Source organism: Taudactylus pleione, unplaced genomic scaffold (assembly GCF_031769625.1).
Source record: "Taudactylus pleione unplaced genomic scaffold, aTauple2 ptg000441l, whole genome shotgun sequence".
NCBI classification, from domain to species: Eukaryota; Metazoa; Chordata; class Amphibia; order Anura; family Myobatrachidae; genus Taudactylus; species Taudactylus pleione.
In genome coordinates, this window is record NW_028284843.1 from 1,327,690 (window position 1) to 1,354,754 (window position 27,065).

A 27,065-nucleotide genomic window follows, 5' to 3' on the forward strand; every position below is an offset into this window, starting at 1 on the left:
GTATTACACACACACACGCAGAGGAAGGCTGTATGAAGTATTACACACATAGACACGCAGAGTAAGGCTGTATGGAGTAATACACACACACAGAGTAAGGCTGTATGGAGTATTACACACACACACGCAGAGTAAGGCTGTATGGAGAATTACACACACACACAGAGTTAGGCTGTATGGAGTATTACACACACAGACACGCAGAGTAAGGCTGTATGGAGTATTACACACACACAGAGTAAGGCTGTATGGAGTATTACACACACACACAGACACGCAGAGAAAGGCTGTATGGAGTATTACACACACACAGATACGCAGAGTAAGGCTGTATGGAGTATTACACACACACACGCAGAGTAAGGCTGTATGGAGAATTACACATACACAGAGTAAAGCTGTATGGAGTATTACACACATAGACACGCAGAGTAACGCTGTATGGAGTATTACACACACACACAGAGTAAGGCTGTATGGAGAATTACACACACAGACACGCAGAGTAAGGCTGTATGGAGTATTACACACAGACACGCAGAGTAAGGCTGTATAGAGTATTACACACACACACGCAGAGTAAGGCTGTATGGAGAATTACACACACACGCAGAGTAAGGCTGTATGGAGAATAACACACACACACACACACAGAGTAAGGCTGTATGGAGTATTACACACACACACAGATACGCAGAGTAAGGCTGTATGGAGTATTACACACACAGACACGCAGAGTAAGACTGTATGGAGTATTACACACACAGACACGCAGAATAAGACTGTATGGAGTATTACACACACACGCAGAGTAAGGCTGTATGGAGTATTACACACACAGACACAGAGTAAGGCTGTATGGAGTATTACACACACACACACACACGCAGAGTAAGGCTATATGGAGAATTACACACACACAGAGTAAGGCTGTATGGAGTATTACACACATAGACACGCAGAGTAACGCTGTATGGAGTATTACACACACAGACACGCAGAGTAAGGCTGTATGGAGTATTACACACACACACAGAGTAAGGCTGTATGGAGAATTACACACACACACGCAGAGTAAGGCTGTATGGAGTATTACACACAGACACGCAGAGTAAGGCTGTATGGAGTATTACACACAGACACGCAGAGTATGGCTGTATGGAGTATTACACACACACGCAGAGTAAAGCTGTATGGAGGATTACACATACACACGCAGAGCAAGGCTGTATGGAGAATTACACACAGACACAGACAAGCAGAGTAAGGCTGTATGGAGTATTACACACACACACAGAGTAAGGCTGTATGGAGTATTACACACACACACAGACACGCAGAGTAAGGCTGTATGGAGTATTACACACACACACAGATAGGCAGAGTAAGGCTGTATGGAGTATTACACACACACACGCAGAGTAAGGCTGTATGAAGAATTACACACACACACAGAGTAAGGCTGTATGGAGTATTACACACATAAACACGCAGAGTAAGGCTCTATGGAGTATTACACACGCAGAGTAAGGCTGTATGGAGTATTACACACGCAGAGTAAGGCTGTATGGAGTAATACACACACACACGCAGAGTAAGGCTGTATGGAGTATTACACACACACACACAGAGAGTAAGGCTGTATGGAGAATTACACACACACACACAGAGTAAGGCTGTATGGAGTATTACACACACAGAGTAAGTCTGTATGGAGTATTACACACACACAGACACGCAGAGTAAGGCTGTTTGTAGTATTACACACACACAGAGTAAGGCTGTATGGAATATTACACACACACACACAGAGTAAGGCTGTATGGAGAATTACACACACACAGAGTAAGGCTGTAAGGAGTATTACACATAGACACGCAGAGTAAGGCTGTATGGAATATTACACACACACAGAGTAAGGCTGTATGGAGTATTACACACACAGACACGCAGAGTAAGGCTGTATGGAATATTACACACACACAGAGTAAGGTTGTATGGAGTATTACACACACAGACACGCAGAGTAAGGCTGTATGGAGTATTACACACACACAGACACGCAGAGTAAGACTGTATGGATTATTACACACACACACACAGACGCTGAGTAAGGCTGTATGAAGTATTACACACAGACACGCAGAGTAAGGCTGTATGGAGTATTACACACACACAGACACGCAGAGTAAGGCTGTATGGAGTATTACACACATAGACACAAAGAGTAATGCTGTATGGAGTATTAAACACACAAGCAGAGTAAGGCTGTATGGAGTATTACACACAGACACGCAGAGTAAGGCTGTATGAAATATTACACACAGACACGCAGAGTAAGGCTGTATGGAGTATTACACACACAGACACGCAGAGTAAGGCTGAATGGAGTATTACACACAGACACGCAGAGTATGGCTGTATGGAGTATTACACACACACACGCAGAGTAAGGCTGTATGGAGGATTACACACACACACGCAGAGCAAGGCTGTATGGAGAATTACACACAGACACAGACAAGCAGAGTAAGGCTGTATGGAGTATTACACAAACGCTGAGTAAGGCTGTATGGAGTATTACACACACAAGCAGAATAATGCTGTATGGAGTATTACACAGGCACAGACAAGCAGAGTAAGGCTGTATGGAGTATTACACACACACGCAGAGTAAGGCTGTATGGAGTATTACACACACAGACACAGAGTAAGGCTGTATGGAGTATTACACACACACAGACACGCAGAGTAAGGCTGTATGGAGTATTATACAGGCACAGACAAGCAGAGTAAGGCTGTATGGAGTATTACACACACACACGCAGAGTAAGGCTGTATGGAGTATTACAAAGACAGACACGCAGAGTAAGGCTGTATGGAGTATTACACACACAGACACAGAGTAAGGCTGTATGGAGTATTACACACACACAGACACGCAGAGTAAGGCTGTATGGAGTATTACACAGACACAGACACGCAGAGTAAGGCTGTATGGAGTATTAGACAGACACAGACACGCAGAGTAAGGCTGTATGGAGTATTACACACACACAAACATGCAGAGTAAGGCAGTATGGAGTATTACACACACACACAGACACGCAGAGTAAGGCTGTATGGAGTATTACAAAGACAGACACGCAGAGTAAGGCTGTATGGATTATTACACAGACACGCAGAGTAAGGCTGTATGGAGTATTACACACACACAGATACGCAGACTAAGGCTGTATGGAGTATTATACACACACAAACATGCAGAGTAAGGCTGTATGGAGTATTACACACACACACAGACACGCAGAGTAAGGTTGTAAGGAGTATTATACACACACAGACACGCAGAGTAAGGCTGTATGGAGAATTAAAAACACACACACACAGTAAGGCTGTAAGGAGTATTACACACACACGCAGAGAAAGGCTGTATGGAGTATTACACACACACACGCAGAGTAAGGCTGTATGGAGTATTACACACAGACAGAGTAAGGCTGTATGGATTATTACACACACACACACAGAGTAAGGCTGTATGGAGTATTTCACACACACAGACACGCAGAGGAAGGCAGTATGGAGTATTACACACACACACACAGACATGCAGAGTAAGGCTGTATGGAGTGTTACACACACACACAGACACGCAGAGTAAGACTGTATGGAGTATTACACACAGACACGCAGAGTAAGGCTGTATGGAGTATTACACACACAGACACGCAGAGTAAGACTGTATGGAGTATTACACACATAGACACGCAGAGTAAGGCTGTATGGAGTATTACACACACACACGCAGAGTAAGGCTGTATGGAGTATTACACACACACACAGAGTAAGGCTGTATGGAGTATTACACACACACACAGACACAGAGTAAGGCTGTATGGATTATTACACACATAGACACGCAGAGTAAGGCTGTATGGAGTATAACACACACAAGCGGAGTAAGGCTGTATGGAGTATTACACACACACACAGACACAGAGTAAGGCTGTATGGATTATTACACACATAGACACGCAGAGTAAGACTGTATGAAGTATTACACACACACACAGAGTAAGGCTGTATGGAGTATTACACAGACACAGATACGCAGAGTAAGGCTGTATGGAGTATTACACAGACACAGACACGCAGAGTAAGGCTGTATGGAGTATTACACACACACAAACATGCAGAGTAAGGCTGTATGGAGTATTACACAGACAGACACGCAGAGTAAGGCTGTATGGATTATTACACAGACACGCAGAGTAAGGCTGTATGGAGTATTACACACACACACAGACACGCAGAGTAAGGCTGTATGGAGTATTAAACACACATACACGCAGAGTAAGGCTGTATGGAGTATTACACACACACAGACACGCAGAGTAAGGCTGTATTGAGTATTACACACACAAAGAGTAAGGCTATATGGAGTATTACACACACACACAGAGTAAGGTTGTATGGAGTATTACACACACACACATAGATACGCAGAGTAAGGCTGTATGGAGTATTACACACACACAGATACGCAGAGTAAGGCTGTATGAAGTATTACACACAGACACGCAGAGTAAGGCTGTATGAAGTATTACACACACACGCAGAGTAAGGCTGTATGGAGTATTACACACACACAGACACGCAGAGTAAGGCTGTATGGATTATTACACAGACACGCAGAGTAAGGCGGTATGGAGTATTACACACACAGACACGCAGAGTAAGGCTGTACGGAGTATTAAACACACATACACGCAGAGTAAGGCTGTATGAAGTATTACACACATAGACACGCTGAGTAAGGCTGTATGGAGTATTACACACACAAAGAGTAAGGCTGTATGGAGTATTACACACACACACAGAGTAAGGTTGTATGGAGTATTACACACACACATAGATACGCAGAGTAAGGCTGTATGGAGTATTACACACACAGATACGCAGAGTAAGGCTGTATGAAGTATTACACACAGACACGCAGAGTAAGGCTGTATGAAGTATTACACACACACGCAGAGTAAGGCTGTATGGAGTATTACACACACACACGCAGAGTAAGGCTGTATGGAGTATTACACACACAGACACACAGGGTAAGGCTGTATGGCGTATTACACACACACGCAGAGTAAGGCTGTATGAAGTATTACACACATAGACACGCAGAGTAAGGCTGTATGGAGTATTACACACACACACAGAGTAAGGTTGTATGGAGTATTACACACACACATAGATACGCAGAGTAAGGCTGTATGGAGTATTACACACACAGATACGCAGAGTAAGGCTGTATGGAGTATTACACACACGCAGAGTAAGGCTGTATGGAGTATTACACACACACACAGACAAGCAGAGTAAGGTTGTATGGAGTATTACACACACACACAGACACGCAGAGTAAGGCTGTATGGAGTATTACACACACAGACACGCAGAGTAAGGCTGTATGGAGTATTACACACACACAGAGTAAGGCTGTATGGAGTATTACACACACACAGAGTAAGGCTGTATGGAGTATTACACACACACAGACACAGAGTAAGGCTGTATGAAGTATTACACACACACACGCAGAGTAAGGCTGTATGGAGAATTACACACACACACAGAGTAAGGCTGTATGAAGTATTACACACACACACGCAGAGTAAGGCTGTATGGAGAATTACACACACACACGCAGAGTAAGGCTGTATGGAGTATTACACACACACAGAGTAAGGCTGTATGGAGTATTACACACATAGACACGCAGAGTAAGGCTGTATGGAGTATTACACACACACACACACAGATACGCAGAGTAAGGCTGTATGGAGTATTACACACACACACACACAGATACGCAGAGTAAGGCTGTATGAAGTATTACACACACACACGCAGAGTAAGGCTGTATGGAGAATTACACACACACACGCAGAGTAAGGCTGTATGGAGTATTACACACACACAGAGTAAGGCTGTATGGAGTATTACACACATAGACACGCAGAGTAAGGCTGTATGGAGTATTACACACACACAGAGTAAGGCTGTATGGAGTATTACACACACACACAGACACGCAGAGTAAGGCTGTATGGAGTATTACACACACACACACACAGATACGCAGAGTAAGGCTGTATGGAGTATTACACCCACACACGCAGAGTAAGGCTGTATGGAGAATTACACACACACACACAGAGTAAGGCTGTATGGAGTATTACACACACACGCAGAGTAAGGCTGTATGGAGTATTACACACACACACAGACAAGCAGAGTAAGGCTGTATGGAGTATTACACACACACACAGACACGCAGAGTAAGGCTGTATGGAGTATTACACACACACACACAGATACGCAGAGTAAGGCTGTATGGAGTATTACACACACACACGCAGAGTAAGGCTGTATGGAGAATTACACACACACACAGAGTAAGGCTGTATGGAGTATTACACACACACGCAGAGTAAGGCTGTATGGAGTATTACACACACACGCAGAGTAAGGCTGTATGGAGTATTACACACACACACAGACAAGCAGAGTAAGGTTGTATGGAGTATTACACACACACACAGACACGCAGAGTAAGGCTGTATGGAGTATTACACACACAGACACGCAGAGTAAGGCTGTATGGAGTATTACACACACACAGACACGCAGAGTAAGGCTGTATGGAGTATTACACACACAGACACGCAGAGTAAGGCTGTATGGAGAATTACACACACACACAGACACGCAGAGTAAGGCTGTATGGAGAATTACACACACACAGACACGCAGAGTAAGGCTGTATGGAGTATTACACACACACAGACACGCAGAGTAAGGCTGTATGGAGTATTACACACACACAGACACGCAGAGTAAGGCTGTATGGAGTATTACACACACAGACACGCAGAGTAAGGCTGTATGGAGAATTACACACACACAGACACGCAGAGTAAGGCTGTATGGAGTATTACACACACAGACACGCAGAGTAAGGCTGTATGGAGAATTACACACACAGACACAATCAGTAACGGGGAAGAAATACTACACCACTAATACCAGACCCAAAGGCGAGGAAACGTGTGCAAGGAGAGCGGCAAGTTTGGCCCAGAGCGAGGTATTAGGAGAGGAGACCCAGCAGCTCTGCCGTCAGCCCACAAAAAAAGTACATAAAATGTAATAAAAATCATTTTATAATAATAAAAACAGCTGCAGGCACAGTGGAAGAAAGTGCCCAGCACCTAATGGCACTAACAAAAACCTGTGTGCCCTGTGCGGGGTATAGGGGAGCAGCCAGCGCCCAGACTCTTCCAGCACCAGCGATACCATACGTGAGTTTCCACGATTAAGGTCAATGAAAAGGCCAAAACGTCGGCTGTCTTGTTTGCACTGTGAAATGGTATTTATGGAATAAATTGTACCTGTTTGTTCACTACAAGTCTGGTGAGTGCCCTGTGTATTATATATATATATATGTACACACACTACAAGTCTGGTGAGTGCCCTGTGTATTATATATATATATATATGTACACACACTACAAGTCTGGTGAGTGCCCTGTGTATTATATATATATATATATATGTACACACACTACAAGTCTGGTGAGTGCCCTGTGTATTATATATATATATATATGTACACACACTACAAGTCTGGTGAGTGCCCTGTGTATTATATATATATATATGTACACACACTACAAGTCTGGTGAGTGCCCTGTGTAATATATATATATATGTACACACACTACAAGTCTGGTGAGTGCCCTGTGTAATATATATATATATGTACACACACTACAAGTCTGGTGAGTGCCCTGTGTATTATATATATATATATGTACACACACTACAAGTCTGGTGAGTGCCCTGTGTATTATATATATATATATGTACACACACTACAAGTCTGGTGAGTGCCCTGTGTATTATATATATATATATGTACACACACTACAAGTCTGGTGAGTGCCCTGTGTATTATATATATATATATATATGTACACACACTACAAGTCTGGTGAGTGCCCTGTGTATTATATATATATATATGTACACACACTACAAGTCTGGTGAGTGCCCTGTGTATTATATATATATATATGTACACACACTACAAGTCTGGTGAGTGCCCTGTGTATTATATATATATATATGTACACACACTACAAGTCTGGTGAGTGCCCTGTGTAATATATATATATATGTACACACACTACAAGTCTGGTGAGTGCCCTGTGTATTATATATATATATATGTACACACACTACAAGTCTGGTGAGTGCCCTGTGTATTATATATATATGTATGTACACACACTACAAGTCTGGTGAGTGCCCTGTGTATTATATATATATATGTACACACACTACAAGTCTGGTGAGTGCCCTGTGTATTATATATATATATGTACACACACTACAAGTCTGGTGAGTGCCCTGTGTATTATATATATGTATGTACACACACTACAAGTCTGGTGAGTGCCCTGTGTATTATATATATATGTATGTACACACACTACAAGTCTGGTGAGTGCCCTGTGTATTATATATATATATATGTACACACACTACAAGTCTGGTGAGTGCCCTGTGTATTATATATATATATATGTACACACACTACAAGTCTGGTGAGTGCCCTGTGTATTATATATATATATGTACACACACTACAAGTCTGGTGAGTGCCCTGTGTATTATATATATATATATATGTACACACACTACAAGTCTGGTGAGTGCCCTGTGTATTATATATATATATATATGTACACACACTACAAGTCTGGTGAGTGCCCTGTGTATTATATATATATATATGTACACACACTACAAGTCTGGTGAGTGCCCTGTGTATTATATATATATATATGTACACACACTACAAGTCTGGTGAGTGCCCTGTGTATTATATATATATATATGTACACACACTACAAGTCTGGTGAGTGCCCTGTGTATTATATATATATATATGTACACACACTACAAGTCTGGTGAGTGCCCTGTGTATTATATATATATATGTACACACACTACAAGTCTGGTGAGTGCCCTGTGTATTATATATATATATATGTACACACACTACAAGTCTGGTGAGTGCCCTGTGTATTATATATATATATATGTACACACACTACAAGTCTGGTGAGTGCCCTGTGTATTATATATATATATATGTACACACACTACAAGTCTGGTGAGTGCCCTGTGTATTATATATATATATATGTACACACACTACAAGTCTGGTGAGTGCCCTGTGTATTATATATATATATATGTACACACACTACAAGTCTGGTGAGTGCCCTGTGTATTATATATATATATATGTACACACACTACAAGTCTGGTGAGTGCCCTGTGTATTATATATATATATATATATGTACACACACTACAAGTCTGGTGAGTGCCCTGTGTATTATATATATATATGTACACACACTACAAGTCTGGTGAGTGCCCTGTGTATTATATATATATATATATATGTACACACACTACAAGTCTGGTGAGTGCCCTGTGTATTATATATATATATATATGTACACACACTACAAGTCTGGTGAGTGCCCTGTGTATTATATATATATATATATATGTACACACACTACAAGTCTGGTGAGTGCCCTGTGTAATATATATATATATATATGTACACACACTACAAGTCTGGTGAGTGCCCTGTGTATTATATATATATATATGTACACACACTACAAGTCTGGTGAGTGCCCTGTGTATTATATATATATATATGTACACACACTACAAGTCTGGTGAGTGCCCTATGTATTATATATATATATATGTACACACACTACAAGTCTGGTGAGTGCCCTGTGTATTATATATATATATATGTACACACACTACAAGTCTGGTGAGTGCCCTGTGTATTATATATATATATATGTACACACACTACAAGTCTGGTGAGTGCCCTGTGTATTATATATATATATGTACACACACTACAAGTCTGGTGAGTGCCCTGTGTATTATATATATATATGTACACACACTACAAGTCTGGTGAGTGCCCTGTGTATTATATATATATATGTACACACACTACAAGTCTGGTGAGTGCCCTGTGTATTATATATATATATATGTACACACACTACAAGTCTGGTGAGTGCCCTGTGTATTATATATATATATATATACACACACTACAAGTCTGGTGAGTGCCCTGTGTATTATATATATATATATATATGTACACACACTACAAGTCTGGTGAGTGCCCTGTGTATTATATATATATATATATGTACACACACTACAAGTCTGGTGAGTGCCCTGTGTATTATATATATATATATGTACACACACTACAAGTCTGGTGAGTGCCCTGTGTATTATATATATATATATGTACACACACTACAAGTCTGGTGAGTGCCCTGTGTATTATATATATATATGTACACACACTACAAGTCTGGTGAGTGCCCTGTGTATTATATATATATATATGTACACACACTACAAGTCTGGTGAGTGCCCTGTGTATTATATATATATATATGTACACACACTACAAGTCTGGTGAGTGCCCTGTGTATTATATATATATATATGTACACACACTACAAGTCTGGTGAGTGCCCTGTGTATTATATATATATATATATATATATATATATATATATGTACACACACTACAAGTCTGGTGAGTGCCCTGTGTATTATATATATATATATATGTACACACACTACAAGTCTGGTGAGTGCCCTGTGTATTATATATATATATATATGTACACACACTACAAGTCTGGTGAGTGCCCTGTGTATTATATATATATATATGTACACACACTACAAGTCTGGTGAGTGCCCTGTGTATTATATATATATATATGTACACACACTACAAGTCTGGTGAGTGCCCTGTGTATTATATATATATATATATATATATATATATATGTACACACACTACAAGTCTGGTGAGTGCCCTGTGTATTATATATATATATATGTACACACACTACAAGTCTGGTGAGTGCCCTGTGTATTATATATATATATATATATGTACACACACTACAAGTCTGGTGAGTGCCCTGTGTATTATATATATATATGTACACACACTACAAGTCTGGTGAGTGCCCTGTGTATTATATATATATATATGTACACACACTACAAGTCTGGTGAGTGCCCTGTGTATTATATATATATATGTACACACACTACAAGTCTGGTGAGTGCCCTGTGTATTATATATATATATATATGTACACACTACAAGTCTGGTGAGTGCCCTGTGTATTATATATATATATATGTACACACTACAAGTCTGGTGAGTGCCCTGTGTATTATATATATATATATATGTACACACACTACAAGTCTGGTGAGTGCCCTGTGTATTATATATATATATGTACACACACTACAAGTCTGGTGAGTGCCCTGTGTATTATATATATATATATGTACACACTACAAGTCTGGTGAGTGCCCTGTGTATTATATATATATATATATGTACACACACTACAAGTCTGGTGAGTGCCCTGTGTATTATATATATATATGTACACACACTACAAGTCTGGTGAGTGCCCTGTGTATTATATATATATATATATGTACACACACTACAAGTCTGGTGAGTGCCCTGTGTATTATATATATATATGTACACACACTACAAGTCTGGTGAGTGCCCTGTGTATTATATATATATATATATGTACACACACTACAAGTCTGGTGAGTGCCCTGTGTATTATATATATATATGTACACACACTACAAGTCTGGTGAGTGCCCTGTGTATTATATATATATATATATTAGGGATGTGCAGGCTCGGATAGGTTCGAGTTTGCACGTGGAGTTCAGATTTTTCCCTCCAAAAAAACGGAACTCAGAAAGAGGCCGAACATCATCATTCCTGGACAAAAGTCCAGGAATGATGATGTTCGTCCATGCAAGATGACGTTTTGCCTCTTTCTGAGTTCCCTTTTTATGGAGGGAAAAATCTGAACTCCACGTGCAAACTCGAACCTATCCGAGCCTGCACATCCCTAATATATATATATATATATATATATATATATATATATATACATATACACATACATATACACACACACACGCACACTGCTACTAAGCCTAGATTACAGGGGTTTATAATTACCTCCCCCTCCATGCTGCTGATCCGTACTAATTCATTGATAATCAGGAGAGCTCCGTGGATGCGATCATCTCGGTTCATTCCCTTCTCCTTAGATAATGTCTCATCGAACCCTCGCTCAGCTTCCTCGTATGTTTGCTGAAGGACACAATAGAATGATACACACAAGCTGGAACACATTGCAGATATATGGGTATCTCAAAAAACCACAGCATGCACCCCATCAAACCCAATTTCTATGTACAGTACTTCTATCTTACGGTCCCATTTTTTATAGTACTAGTCTAAACCACTTAGATATATTTCATGTTTCATATTATAAAAAATAAGAGACATGGTAAGGACCTTTGTTATCTCTATTCCTACGAAGTCCATAGGGTTTCACAGGGATACCTTGGGGTACAGGCGATGGCTCTGCCATCGGGCACCACACAGTTTAACTTTTGGTCCCAGGACGCACCGGGGTCTCCTCTCCTATACCCCGCCCCCAGGCCAAGGCATCCTCAGTTTCGTACCAAGCCATAGGCCGGAGGAGGAAAGAACAGAGATAAGAAAGTCTGGAACACACAAAAACCACACTTTCACATAGAAGGAGAGGGGAAACGGGTGACCAGAACCAAACCCATCTGAAGCACAGGGCAACAGGGTGGGCGCCCTGTGGAACCCTATGGACTTCGTAGAAAGAGAGATAACAAAGGTAAGTTCTTATCATATCTCTTATTTTCTACTGCAGGGTCCATAGGGGGTCCACACGAATACCTTGGGGATGTCCCAAAGCAGTACCTTCAAGGCTGGGGATGCTCCTGTGCAGAAGGAAAATCCGCCGCCTGAAGGAAGCATCCTGAGAGGAAAAGGCATAATACCTTACAAAAGGTATGGACAGAAGACCACGTGGCCGCCTTACAAGGCTGAACAGCCGAGGCGCCACGGCGAGCTGCACACGAGTGACCCACAGACCGAGTAGAATGAGCAGAAACAGAGGGCGGCACTGAAGGCCCTCTTGAGTGCAAGCCTCAGAGATCGCCAAGCGAATCCACCTGGCCAACGTCTGTTAGTTGGCCGGCCAACCCTTCTTATGGAAACCATAGGGGACTGTCACAACCCTCGGACATAATGTGGATGCGGCCTGTATTTAGGGAATTGGCTAGACCTATACCTGAGTCGCGGAGTCTAATGTGCCAGCGGTATTCACCAGGGACCCTCGCAAGAAGGTATGGGCTTGGCTGCGTCCAACACACAGGTCGCGGCCGATCAGGTTAGGTTCCCCTATACAGGTACTGGTGGACACAGGATCAGGTGCAGAAGGATAAACGTAGTCGACAGGCCGGGTCAGAACCAAACGGACAAGACGGTACCAGGGAGCAGTCGTAAACGGGTCACAGGAATCAGCAGAGGTCAGATCCAGATATCAGGAGCAATACAAGGGGTCAGACAAAATCGGAGTCACAACAAGCCAAGGTCAGGATCAGGATAACAGGTAAGTGCAATGAACGCTGGAGTATGGAATGGAGCCTATACTCTGGCACCTGTCTGGTGCCAGAGGCTTCCTCTTATAGAGGAAGTTCAAATATCGCGCCGAATGTGACTTCGCGTTTGGAGCGCCTGTGCCTTTAAATAATTTTGCAGGGCGGCGCGCACGCTCCTAGGAGAGCCGGCATGTGGGGGACCCGGGGGAGACGTCATGGCAGCGGGCGCCAGAGACTCCCCGCCGCAGACTCCAGTGCTGCAGGACCCGGTAAGTGGAAGCCGGGGTCCACCGGCACACTGTGACAGGGACGAACCAAGAGTAGATACGAAGGGCACAAACCACATCCAATGAGGCCTCACCTACTGAAAGGTCTGGTGAGTTAAAGGCCGGTACTATAATTTCCTTGTTAATGTGGAAACTAGAGACCACCTTAGGAAGGAAACCAGGGTGAGTCCTAATTACCGCCCTGTTCCTGTGAAAAATCAGAAAAAGATGGCGACATGACAGAGCCCCCAAATCAAACACCCTTCTAGCAGAAGCAATTGCTAGAAGAATACAGTCTTCGCTGTAAGCCAGTTGAAGTCCGCTGAGCCCAGGGGTTCAAATGGGGATTCTTGGAGAGCCCAAAGGACAACAACCAAATCCCAAGGAGGCACTGGAGGGACAAAGGGAGGCTGAATGCGAAGAGCACCTTGCATAAAAGGTGCGGGTATCAGGAAGCAGAGCAATCCTACGCTGGAACCACACTGACAGTGCGGACACATTTACCTTCCGAAAGGCGAGGCGGAGACGCTTGTCCAGGCCCACCTGTAGGAAAGCCAGAACCCTGGATATCCGAAATATCTGGGGATCGTACCCCCCTGGAGCGGCAACAGTCAAAGCAGGTATACCACACCCAGTGGTGAATCCTGGCAGAAGCGGGCCTCTGAGCATGGTATGCACCACATAGCTGGAGAACCCCTTTGCACTTAGGAGGGATGTCTCAAGAGCCACGCTGTCAATGACAAACAACCAAGTTTCGGGTAAAGGCAAGGACCCTGAGACAACAGGCCCAGACATCGAGGCAACAGTAAGGGAGTGTCGATGGAGAGACTCTGAAGATCTGAGTACCAGTGACGTCTGAGCCAAGCCGGAGCCACTAGCAGGATCTTGTTCTCTTCTTGCTTGAACTTGCAAAGTACTCGAGGAAGAAGGGAGAACGGAGGAAACAGATACGCAAAAGGTCCACCGAACTGCCAGATCGTCTACCAGGAGAGCCTCTGCGTCTCTTGTTCTGGATCCATACACCCGTAGCTTGTGGTTGTCTGGAGGCCATCAGGTCTATTTCGGGAAGACCCCACTTGTCCACTAGGAGCTGAAACACGTCCTGGTGAAGAGACCAGTCCGCTTCCCAGTTGAGTACTCCTGGAATGAACACCTCCGGTATGGCTGGAAGATTGCCTGCCGCCCGACCTCCAGTTTCTCCTTGACAACTTATCTAAGCCACTGTGGTGGTGTTGTCTGACTGAACTTGCACGGATTTCCCGTGAAGAGTCTGACGTGTTGTAGGGCTCGGAACACCACCCGAAGTTCCAGTATGGTGATCGGGAGGTTCGATTCCTCTACGGTCCACCATCCCTGAAGCACGTGTGGACCAGTCACTGCGCCCCAACCCCGGAGACAGGCGTCAGTCACCAGAAGGACCCAGTCCAGAATCCAAAACGGGCACCCCTTGTTGAGATGCTCCTTCTGTAACCAGCAGGTCAGAGACAGGCGCACCTCCGGAGAAAGCACCATCATCTGTGTCTTTATCTGACCGGCAATCCGTCTCACCTGCAGAGAATCAACCTCTGCAGGGGCCTAGAGTGGAACTGGGCATATTCCACCATGTCGAATGTCAACACCATGGAGCCCTGTAATCTCATCGCCGAGTGAATGGACACTCGGCGACTATGGAGACAAGTGTGAATCCTTGTCTGTAACACAGAGATCTTCTATTCCGTCAGGAAGATACTCTGTTGTAGAGAGTCCAACAGCGCACCCAGATGTAGCCTTCTCTTGGATGGGATGAGGGAGGACTTCTTCCAATTGATCAGGCAGCCGTGAGCCTGCAACACAGATATTTTCAGTTGCAGATGGTTGCAAAGCACCTCTGAAGACCCAGCCAATAGGAGAATGTCGTCCAGGGTAGTAGGCGAACCCCCTGTAAGCCCCATTTCCTCGGTAAACACCTGCGATGCCGTAGAGAGGCCAAGCGGCAGAGCTTGAAACTGGTAATGGTGATTCAGCACAGCAAATCGGAGAAACCGTTGATGAGCTGTTGCAATTGGGATATGGAAGTAGGCATCCGGAATATCCAGCAACATCATAAAATCCCCAGGTTCCATAGCCAAAATAATGGAACTTAAGAGTCTCCTTCCTGAACCGGGGTAGCCTGAGAAACTTGTTTAGGGACTTGGGGTTGAGAATAGGACAGTAGGAACAGTTTGGTTTCTGCACCAGAAAGAAGTTGGAATAATGCCCGTCCCCCTTTGGGGGAACGGGACCGGCACTATGACCCCTGCCAGGAGCATAGAGAGTGTCTGAGGGGGGGCCCATAGTGACGAATTGATGGGGAGGCCTGCCACGGTAGGAGAGGGCGTACCCCTGAGAGACCACTTCCCTTACCCAAGTGTCTGCTGTGGTCTGACATCGGCACTGGGCGTATTGTAGAAGTCGGCCTCCCACCCTGGGATCACCCAAGGGGAGGCCCGTCCAGTCAGGCTGAGGGTCTGTTGTCCGGCTTGGTGGCTGGACGCCTGGTGCTAAAAGCCTGTTTCTTGGGCTAAGCAGCCCTTTTTGGTCCCGGAGGGCCTCGGAAAGGACCGCACCCTAGGCTTACCCTGGGGACGATAGGGCCAAAAGGACAAGGTCACTGGCCCAGATGGGTCTGCAGCAGACGGAAGACAAGCAGATTTGGCTGCCATCCAAATCAGGGCCAAACAGAACCTGACCATTATAAGGTAAGCATTCTAATTTCTTTTTGGATTCAGCATCCGCTCTCCAAGACCGTAACCACAAGGAGCGACGAGCAGAAACGGCTGCGGAAATCCTTGATGTGAGTAGGCCAATATCCAAAGCTGCCTCGTTAATGTACACAGCTGAATCTCGGAGGTTGCCCACCAGCATGATATGCTCACTGGAAGCCTCTGGAGGAAAAGACGCCACCAGAGCATCCGCCCATCTCTCTATGGCCCGGGCCACCCAGCAGATGGCCATGGCCAGTCAGGAGGCCCCCCCGGCAAGGGAGTAAATGGACCTGAGACACACCTCCACCCTACGTCCGTGGCATCAGCCAGAGATTACCTGGGCGGCGTAGGCAGAGTTGTACTCTTCACTAAACAGGTCACATTAGAATCCACTTGGGTGGGGGGAGATTCCCATTTAGTGAAATAATTATCTGCAAAAGGGTATGCATAAGCCAGCCGTTTTGGAGATTGAAATCTTTTCCCATGAGACTGCCATGCTTCCTCGAAATGATCCACCAACTGGCCAGATAGGGGAAAAATAGCGGCCTTACCTTTAACTTGCTTAAAGTAAGCATACGAAGGTGTTGCTGCAGGCAGGCCATCATCCGTGATGAGCATGGCCATACAAACGGCCCGAATTAGACCTGGAATAAATATCGGAGACGTAACTTCCACTTCCTTGGGAGTGGACTCAGATACGTCCAGGAGTTTACCTTCATCAGAAGATATGTCAGCATCATCCTTATACAGTGATGAGATGCGACAAAAACAGTCTCTTAGCAGGCCTAGGCGGGGGATCATGTAACATGTCCGTCAGGTTCTGCACCGTAGCGGACAGCGAATTCACCCAGACAGGTTCCACAGGGGGAAGCGTCTGCTGTGGGGGACATTTCACCATCATGAGTCCCGGGACTCCCATAACAGGGGACGGGATGACCGCCTGCTTCGGGAACCCCATTGGCGGGAACGCCGGAGGGGCTGACAACCGATCCACCAAATTATTTAACGCCTGGGCCAGGGAAGCCCACGGGTTCTGAGCCCCTGGGGGTGTGACCCACAGCACAGTAAGTCCTGCTCCCGCTATTTCCCACCCTGACAGTACTGGTACTGAGAGGGTTAAAAGGAGGAGGATAAGTAAAATGGCTGACAGTAGAAATCAGACACACAGCGCTAGCATAAGTCACACACAATGCAGAAACAGCCTGCACAATAGCGCTACTATCAACCAATAGATCTAGGTCTACTAGGAAAAAGCGCTGCATACACCGACCTGACTGGAGAGGTATGCAGGGGGACCAGGGCACCGCATCGCGTGTAGAGACCAGCGTATTGCACAAAAAAGAAGGCCTCCGGAGAACTGAGTGGGCGGGCCCGGGAGAGTAACGCTGGGACAGCCCGCTGAACTCAATGAGAAGAGCGGTTTGTGTGCATCGGGGGAGGCACCGCCTGTGCTGAATAGGGAAGCGCTCTCCCCTGGCACACATTTAACCTCTAGGATGCTGGTGCGCGATTCCGCGCCGCTCCAGCCCCTATCCAAGAGGTTCAGTGGCAGCGCAGGATAGTACCTGGCCCCACAAGCAGCTGTCCCCAGGGAGCCCCCATCCCTGAGGAAGAAATAAGGACTGTGTCAGCAGGTGCCTACCGCAGACGCCCGCCGCTTACCTCAATGTCCCCCGTGAAGTCCGGCCACAGTCCCAGGCCCCCTGGGGATTCCCTGCTAGCTGGACCCCCCAGGTGCCCACCGAGTTCCCTGGATCCGTACCGGTGGTCGGCGCCGGCGGGGTGTCTGAGTGATATCACGGACGTCCTCTGGACTGGCCGTGTAGCCACTCTTGAAGTTCTTCCAGGGCTGTCAGAGCAGCCCCCCGATCTCCGGCCGGGCACCTACGAAACTAAGGATGCCTTGGCCTGGGGGTGGGGTATAGGAGAGGAGGCCCCGGTGCATCCTCGGACCAAAAGTTTAACTGTGTGGTGCCCGACGGCAGAGCCATCGCCTATACCCCAAGGTATCCCTGTGGATACCCTATGGACCCTGCAGTAGAAATTTGAGTTTTAAGTTTATGCAATAACACAAAAGCTTCTAAACAAACAAAAATCAACATCGTTCTACTGACTGAATATGGTCTGAAAACAGCATTAACAGTGGGAAATATTATTGTTATGGTAGACTTACCTATATAACTCCTTTTCTTCGAGGTCCATAGGGTCCACAGAGATACCATTGGGATATTATGGCTGGAAGACCAAGCACCAACCAGTTAAAGCTTCTGCTCCCAGAATGCCCCTGGTCCTCCTCCATATATACCGTACCCCTAGCCATAGGACTTCAGTTTAGTTAACAAGCCTCAAGGCAGGAGAAGGAAAGATGAGAAGGAAGAGCAATCATACACCAGAAACACTCTTACAGAAGATGAGGGAATCTGTGACCGAAAGAAAATAACCCAATCAAGCCAGGTGCGTCAGGGTGGGTGCCTTGTGGACACTATGGGCCTCGAAGAAAAGGAGTTATTTAGGTAAGTCTACCATAACTCTTTTCTTCTTCGGGGTCCATAGGGATCCACAGGGATACCATGGGGATGACCCAAAGCAGTTCCCCTAGGGTGGGGGACGCTCCTGAGCAGAAAGGAGAACTCGTCGCCCAAAGGAAGCATCCTGAGACGCAAAAGTATCAAAGGAATAAAACCTAAGAAAAGTGTGGACAGAAGACCACGTGGCTGCCTTACACAACTGTTCAGCAGAGGCACCACGACTAAATGCCCACGATGGTCCCACAGACTGGGTAGAATGTGCTGTCACCGTGTTTGGGACAGGGAGATCAGCCTGTGTGTACACCTGAGAGATAGTCATACGTAACCATCGAGCCAGGGTCTGATTGTTAGCTGGCCATCCTCGTTTGTGAAAACCATATAATATAAAAAGAGCATCTGATATTCTAACAGAGTTTGTACGCTCCACATAGATACAGAGATCACTAACTACATACAAGGAGGCTTCACCTACAGAAAGGTCTGGAGCTGGAAAGGCTGAACAACAATTTCTTTATTCACATTAAAGGGACACTACCTTAGGAGGTAACCCTCCCGTGTACGAAAGACAGCTTTATCCTGGTGAAAAATCAAAAAGAGCGAGCGACAATATAGCGCTGCCAAATGCGAAAGTCTGCGTGCAGAAGAGATAGCGAGAAGAAAAAGTGTCTTTGCCGATAACCACTTCAAAGCCAGAGTCCAAAAGGTTCAAATAGGGGAGCTTGTAGCCTTGACAAAGCCAAGGGGCGAAATGAGCATTGGGGATAATTACCGTGTGTGTGTGAAAATATATGAACTAGCCATTTGTATTTACATGTGTGAATATCATATCACTTAGCCGCGGCATTGAGCAGCGGTAGGGAAATGACAATGCAGTATTGTACTTACACGAAGGGTAGTAACTAACCCGGGACCGGATTACCTACAGGTCTACTTCTAATTAAACATCACGGCAATCAGCCTCTTTCTACTAATCATTCAAACGGCAGCGTGCTGATCTATGTGGCTATACGGCAGCGTGCTGATCTATGTAGCTATACGGCAGCGTGCTGATCTATGTGGCTATACGGCAGCGTGCTGATCTATGTGGCTATACGGCAGCGTGCTGATCTATGTGGCTATACGGCAGCGTGCTGATCTATGTGGCTATACGGCAGCGTGCTGATCTATGTGGCTATACGGCAGCGTGCTGATCTATGTGGCTATACGGCAGCGTGCTGATCTATGTGGCTATACGGCAGCGTGCTGATCTATGTGGCTATACGGCAGCGTGCTGATCTATGTGGCTATACGGCAGCGTGCTGATCTATGTGGCTATACGGCAGCGTGCTGATCTATGTGGCTATACGGCAGCGTGCTGATCTATGTGGCTATACGGCAGCGTGCTGATCTATGGATCTATACGGCAGCGTGCTGATCTATGTGGCTATACGGCAGCGTGCTGATCTATGTGGCTATACGGCAGCGTGCTGATCTATGTGGCTATACGGCAGCGTGCTGATCTATGTGGCTATACGGCAGCGTGCTGATCTATGTGGCTATACGGCAGCGTGCTGATCTATGGATCTATACGGCAGCGTGCTGATCTATGGATCTATACGGCAGCGTGCTGATCTATGTGGCTATACGGCAGCGTGCTGATCTATGTGGCTATACGGCAGCGTGCTGATCTATGTGGCTATACGGCAGAGTGCTGATCTATGTGGCTATACGGCAGCGTGCTGATCTATGTGGCTATACGGCAGCGTGCTGATCTATGTGGCTATACGGCAGCGTGCTGATCTATGTGGCTATACGGCAGCGTGATGATCTATGGATCTATACGGCAGCGTGATGATCTATGGATCTATACGGCAGCGTGATGATCTATGTAGCTATACGGCAGCGTGCTGATCTATGTAGCTATACGGCAGCGTGCTGATCTATGTAGCTATACGGCAGCGTGCTGATCTATGTGGCTATACGGCAGCGTGCTGATCTATGTGGCTATACGGCAGCGTGCTGATCTATGTGGCTATACGGCAGCGTGCTGATCTATGTGGCTATACGGCAGCGTGCTGATCTATGTGGCTATACGGCAGCGTGCTGATCTATGTGGCTATACGGCAGCGTGCTGATCTATGTGGCTATACGGCAGCGTGCTGATCTATGTAGCTATACGGCAGCGTGCTGATCTATGTAGCTATACGGCAGCGTGCTGATCTATGTAGCTATACGGCAGCGTGCTGATCTATGTAGCTATACGGCAGCGTGCTGATCTATGTGGCTATACGGCAGCGTGCTGATCTATGTGGCTATACGGCAGCGTGCTGATCTATGTGGCTATACGGCAGCGTGCTGATCTATGTGGCTATACGGCAGCGTGCTGATCTATGTGGCTATACGGCAGCGTGCTGATCTATGTGGCTATACGGCAGCGTGCTGATCTATGTGGCTATACGGCAGCGTGCTGATCTATGTGGCTATACGGCAGCGTGCTGATCTATGTGGCTATACGGCAGCGTGCTGATCTATGTGGCTATACGGCAGCGTGCTGATCTATGTGGCTATACGGCAGCGTGCTGATCTATGTGGCTATACGGCAGCGTGCTGATCTATGTGGCTATACGGCAGCGTGCTGATCTATGTAGCTATACGGCAGCGTGCTGATCTATGGATCTATACGGCAGCGTGCTGATCTATGTGGCTATACGGCAGCGTGCTGATCTATGTGGCTATACGGCAGCGTGCTGATCTATGTGGCTATACGGCAGCGTGCTGATCTATGTGGCTATACGGCAGCGTGCTGATCTATGTGGCTATACGGCAGCGTGCTGATCTATGTGGCTATACGGCAGCGTGCTGATCTATGTGGCTATACGGCAGCGTGCTGATCTATGGATCTATACGGCAGCGTGCTGATCTATGTGGCTATACGGCAGCGTGCTGATCTATGTGGCTATACGGCAGCGTGCTGATCTATGTGGCTATACGGCAGAGTGCTGATCTATGTGGCTATACGGCAGCGTGCTGATCTATGTGGCTATACGGCAGCGTGCTGATCTATGTGGCTATACGGCAGCGAGATGATCTATGGATCTATACGGCAGCGTGATGATCTATGGATCTATACGGCAGCGTGATGATCTATGTAGCTATACGGCAGCGTGCTGATCTATGTAGCTATACGGCAGCGTGCTGATCTATGTAGCTATACGGCAGCGTGCTGATCTATGTAGCTATACGGCAGCGTGCTGATCTATGTGGCTATACGGCAGCGTGCTGATCTATGTAGCTATACGGCAGCGTGCTGATCTATGTGGCTATACGGCAGCGTGCTGATCTATGTGGCTATATGCAGCGTGCTGATCTATGTGGCTATACGGCAGCGTGCTGATCTATGTAGCTATACGGCAGCGTGCTGATCTATGTAGCTATACGGCAGCGTGCTGATCTATGTAGCTATACGGCAGCGTGCTGATCTATGCAGCTATACGGCAGCGTGCTGATCTATGCAGCTATACGGCAGCGTGCTGATCTATGCAGCTATACGGCAGCGTGCTGATCTATGCAGCTATACGGCAGCGTGCTGATCTATGCAGCTATACGGCAGCGTGCTGATCTATGCAGCTATACGGCAGCGTGCTGATCTATGCAGCTATACGGCAGCGTGCTGATCTATGCAGCTATACGGCAGCGTGCTGATCTATGGATCTATACGGCAGCGTGCTGATCTATGTAGCTTTACGGCAGCGTGCTGATCTATGTGGCTATACGGCAGAGTGCTGATCTATGTGGCTATACGGCAGCGTGCTGATCTATGTGGCTATACGGCAGCGTGCTGATCTATGGATCTATACGGCAGCGTGCTGATCTATGTATCTATACGGCAGCGTGCTGATCTATGGATCTATACGGCAGAGTGCTGATCTATGGATCTATACGGCAGCGTGCTGATCTATGTAGCTATACGGCAGCGTGCTGATCTATGTAGCTATACGGCAGCGTGCTGATCTATGTGGCTATACGGCAGCGTGCTGATCTATGTGGCTATACGGCAGCGTGCTGATCTATGCAGCTATACGGCAGCGTGCTGATCTATGTGGCTATACGGCAGACCCTTCCTCCCATTTCAACTATCCCCTCTGCCACGTTACTACCCCTATAGCAGCACTTGTACGATAGGCTATAGGCAGCTGGCAATACAGTGGTGATTACACAGTGCAGACCCATGTTTCAGGGAACATGCTGCAGATAGTTGCCCAATATTAGGAGAGATCACCCGTAGCTGCGCTGACATTCCCGCTCTGTACGGGCACAGACAACCTGAGTACGGCAGCGAATGGATTCCATGTAGATTTATATCTCTTGAAATATTTGACATACGGCTGTCAGATATGAGAAGGGTCAGCCATCAGCAGCCACACTAATATTGCCAATAAGGACACTTAATAGTAGACAATTTTAAGAATTGGGGCTGTTTTGTCCGTGAAAACTCCTAAACATATTATACTAATGATTACTGTCAATGTGTCTTCAATCTAGTTGGTACATTTACCCTTATAAATCATTGAATTGACACATTAGACTCGTGTTCATGAAAACTGCTTCACTTACAATCTGCAGTATTAATAAATACTACAGCTGACAAGGCTGAATAAGCCAATGTGGGAACATTAAAAGCACAATATTATCATCTGCTACTTCTCAGATCATATGTATCAACCTTAGGACACATTAATGGAGCATACACACTGTCAGATGAACGATTTGAAGGATGCGCGTTCCCGATGGTCAGATAACGATATCTGACATCTGATGGGTTTGCAGTCAGACTTGGACGATTCCATTCATTTAAATGCAGTCAAAAATTGTTCAAATCGCTCATCTGACAGATCTGACCGTGAGTATGCGCCATAACACACTGTCTCTAATAGGATTGATATTGTTACATCAGAGTATTAGTGTTCCCTCTAGCTCCGGCGGCAGGCAGGGCGCCGGAGCTAGAGAGGGCAATCTTGTGCGCGCCCGAAAAGGGGGCGTGGTTATGAAAAGGGGGCGTGTCTATAAGACGCGTTCCCATTTCGTCATACTTGGGGGCGTGCCCGGCGCTTACGGACATGCCGGGCAGCCCCCAAGCGCTGCAGAAAGGGAGAATAGATGCCGGGCGCATGCGCCCGGCGTCTATTCTCTGGCGGTGACCGGGTCACCGCATGTTTGTCCACCCGCGGGACACTGCGTCCCGCGGGTGAGAACGGCTCCAGCAGGCTGTTAGGGTAGGGCGCTTTTTGCCCTCCAGAAGGAGGGCAGGGCGCCGCGCCCCGCTAAAACAGCCTAGCGGGAACGCTAGAGTATAATACTTAATACACAAGCAGATCCTTTGTGTATCACTAGGTATGAGCCCATCCAGACAGTAATCAAGTACATAATAATTCAATAAATGATTGGCTTTTTTCATTAAATCTATAGTACCAATATAAGGTACCAAATAAATAATATACACACACACACGGTTAAATAGAGAATTTATTTAATATCTGTTTATGGTCACTTTTCATTATCTTTTTCACTCTTTCTTAATGTTTTTAGTATATTTCGCCATTTTTTCATGATACAATTAAAATGTTTTAGGTACAAACAATAAAGGTTACGATTTAACAAGTAACACACAGAATTACATTCTATTATAAAAGCAATTTAATGAAAACTCCCAGAGTGCACCGGAGAAACTCATTTCTTTCTTTTTTGTTGTGGAAGCTTGTAACCCTTTAAGAACCAAAGACAAATCCCACGGTGCTACCGGTAGAACAAAATTAGGCTGAACTCATTTTCTGGAACCAGCCTGCACTCTCAAAGTGGCCAGGCGCAGACCTTTGTCTAATCCCACCTGAAGAAGAGCCAGCACTCTGGAAATCCTGAATATCTTACGATCATACTTCCTATGGGAACACCATTGACCAAAAGAACACCAAACTCTGTAATAGATGCGGGCAGAGGCAGGCTTCTGTGCCCTAATCATCGTTTGAATTACAGAAATGGAAAAACCAAAAAGTTGAAGCGACAAACTCAGAGGTCTGGCCAGGCAAGACATGTAGCTTCTAAGCCAGACAACAAGCCCTCGGCCTGATGGAGTGGGTCTCCTCCCGGAGGGATCCCAGGGTGGGAGGCCGACTTTGTGGATTATTGGCATCAGACAACAGATGCCTGGGTCTGAGAAGTGGTCTCTCAGGGGTATGCCCTCACTTTCAGGAGACATCCCCACCAGAATATTTTTGCCCAGATTCTCCATCAGATGCGGTCAAGGCCTTGGCCCTTCAGGAAGCCATTCACTCCCATTCATGGGGGTAATAATCCCGTTTCCTGTGTCTCAACAGGGAAGGGGGTTATTATTCCAATCTATTTCTTGTTCAGAAATCGAATGGGGCTTATCGCCCTATACTAAATATAAAAACCCTCATCAGGTTTATCCATGTACCAAAGTTTCATATGGATACTCTCCGGTCAATTATTTTGGCAAAGGAGCCGGGGGATTACATGGTTTCCCTGGACAGGATGCATATCTGCATGTTCCTATTATACAATCCCACCAGCAATTTTTACGGTTTGCTGTCCTTCAGCAACATTACCAATTTCAGGCTCTTCAGGCATTATCTGCGTCTTAATACAGACACTGTACTGCTGACTCAAACATAAAGAAATAAAATAAAACATAAAATAAAAGCTTAGGATCCTGCTGCACCAAACCAACAATTGAAGTCCTATGGCTAGGGGCGGGGTATATATGGAGGAGGATCCAGGGCATTCTGGGAGCAGAAGCTTTAACCGTTTGGTGTCTGGTCTTCCCACCATAATATCCCCATGGTATCCCTGTGGATCCCTATGGACCCTGAAGAAGAAAGGTTTGTCCCCATTCCACTTCATGACGATTCCTGATCAGACAAACACTTCTTCGCGTCAGCATTGCTGGGCTTCAGGCATGGACGTTTCAATGCTCTTTGTGTCTGAGGACACCTGGACGCATGCATTGTGGTACAAACTACAGCCATAGGCATCTCCAGTAACAGGAAGACTAGTGAGATTGCTTGCAGCAATTTAGACTCCAGTGAGATTAGGAAAGGGACAGCACAGACGAGCAGCAGAACCAAGGGGAGAAGTAGGAATCAGTGCAGGGGAATAGCAGACGTCCCTGCATGGCTCCTGGTGCATGCACCGCAGCTTGGGACCGGGTTAGAAGAGCTCTCAGGAGCATTAGAGAACCAATGGAAGAGCTCAGCCAGGGGGAAGGTGGAGAGACTCAGCAGTGCTGTACAGGTTCTGATCAGGTCTTATGGAATAGAAGTAGGACTGAGGCTGGGTTCTGAGAGATGTCACTATCTACATATGATGTGTAACAGTATTTATAGGAAACTATGACATTGTATACTGCACAAAGGATGGTATATGGGATTATATAAAGATAATGTCTCCATACCCTGTACCACTGGGGCTTCTGTAGCTCCTTAGGCTCTCGCTGTGTGGTCAGGATCAGACAGGCTCTCAGAGCAGCCACAGCACCCTCCCGAATTGCCTGCTTTGAATCCCAAACACCATAGAAAATGCTGTCAAAGAACGGCTGGACTTGCTGGAAGAAGAATGTGGGTGCGCTGACTGCCAATTCCCGCAGCACTAGAACCTGCAGAGAGCAACAAAGAAGATCGGTCACCTTCTAGAATACACATTGACGGAGCCAAACTTATTACTGACATCACACCCTGGGAGGAGGAACTACACAGACAGCTTGCCCCTACTCAGACTGAGGACAATCAGCGGGGCAGGAACTATATCCTATGGTACAACACATCACATGGTACAGTGACATCACACGCTGGGAGGAGGAACTACACAGACAG

At 45.9% G+C, this 27,065-nt stretch overlaps 1 protein-coding gene across 3 annotated transcripts in view; it reads right to left on the reverse strand.

The window, feature by feature from the left end:
- MTOR (mechanistic target of rapamycin kinase) overlaps positions 1-26,842 on the reverse strand; it is a 393,475-nt gene extending 366,633 nt beyond the window's left edge. For all 3 annotated transcript variants that reach the window (XM_088447807.1, XM_088447808.1, XM_088447806.1), the window contains exons 1-2: positions 26,648-26,842; positions 12,221-12,355 (exon numbers count right to left, since the gene is read on the reverse strand). In XM_088447807.1, coding sequence (XP_088303933.1) covers positions 12,221-12,298 — 78 coding nt within the window. In that variant the 5' untranslated portion in view covers positions 12,299-12,355; positions 26,648-26,842. The remainder of the gene's footprint in view (positions 1-12,220; positions 12,356-26,647) is intronic.
- Between the last annotated feature and the right edge of the window lie 223 nt (positions 26,843-27,065).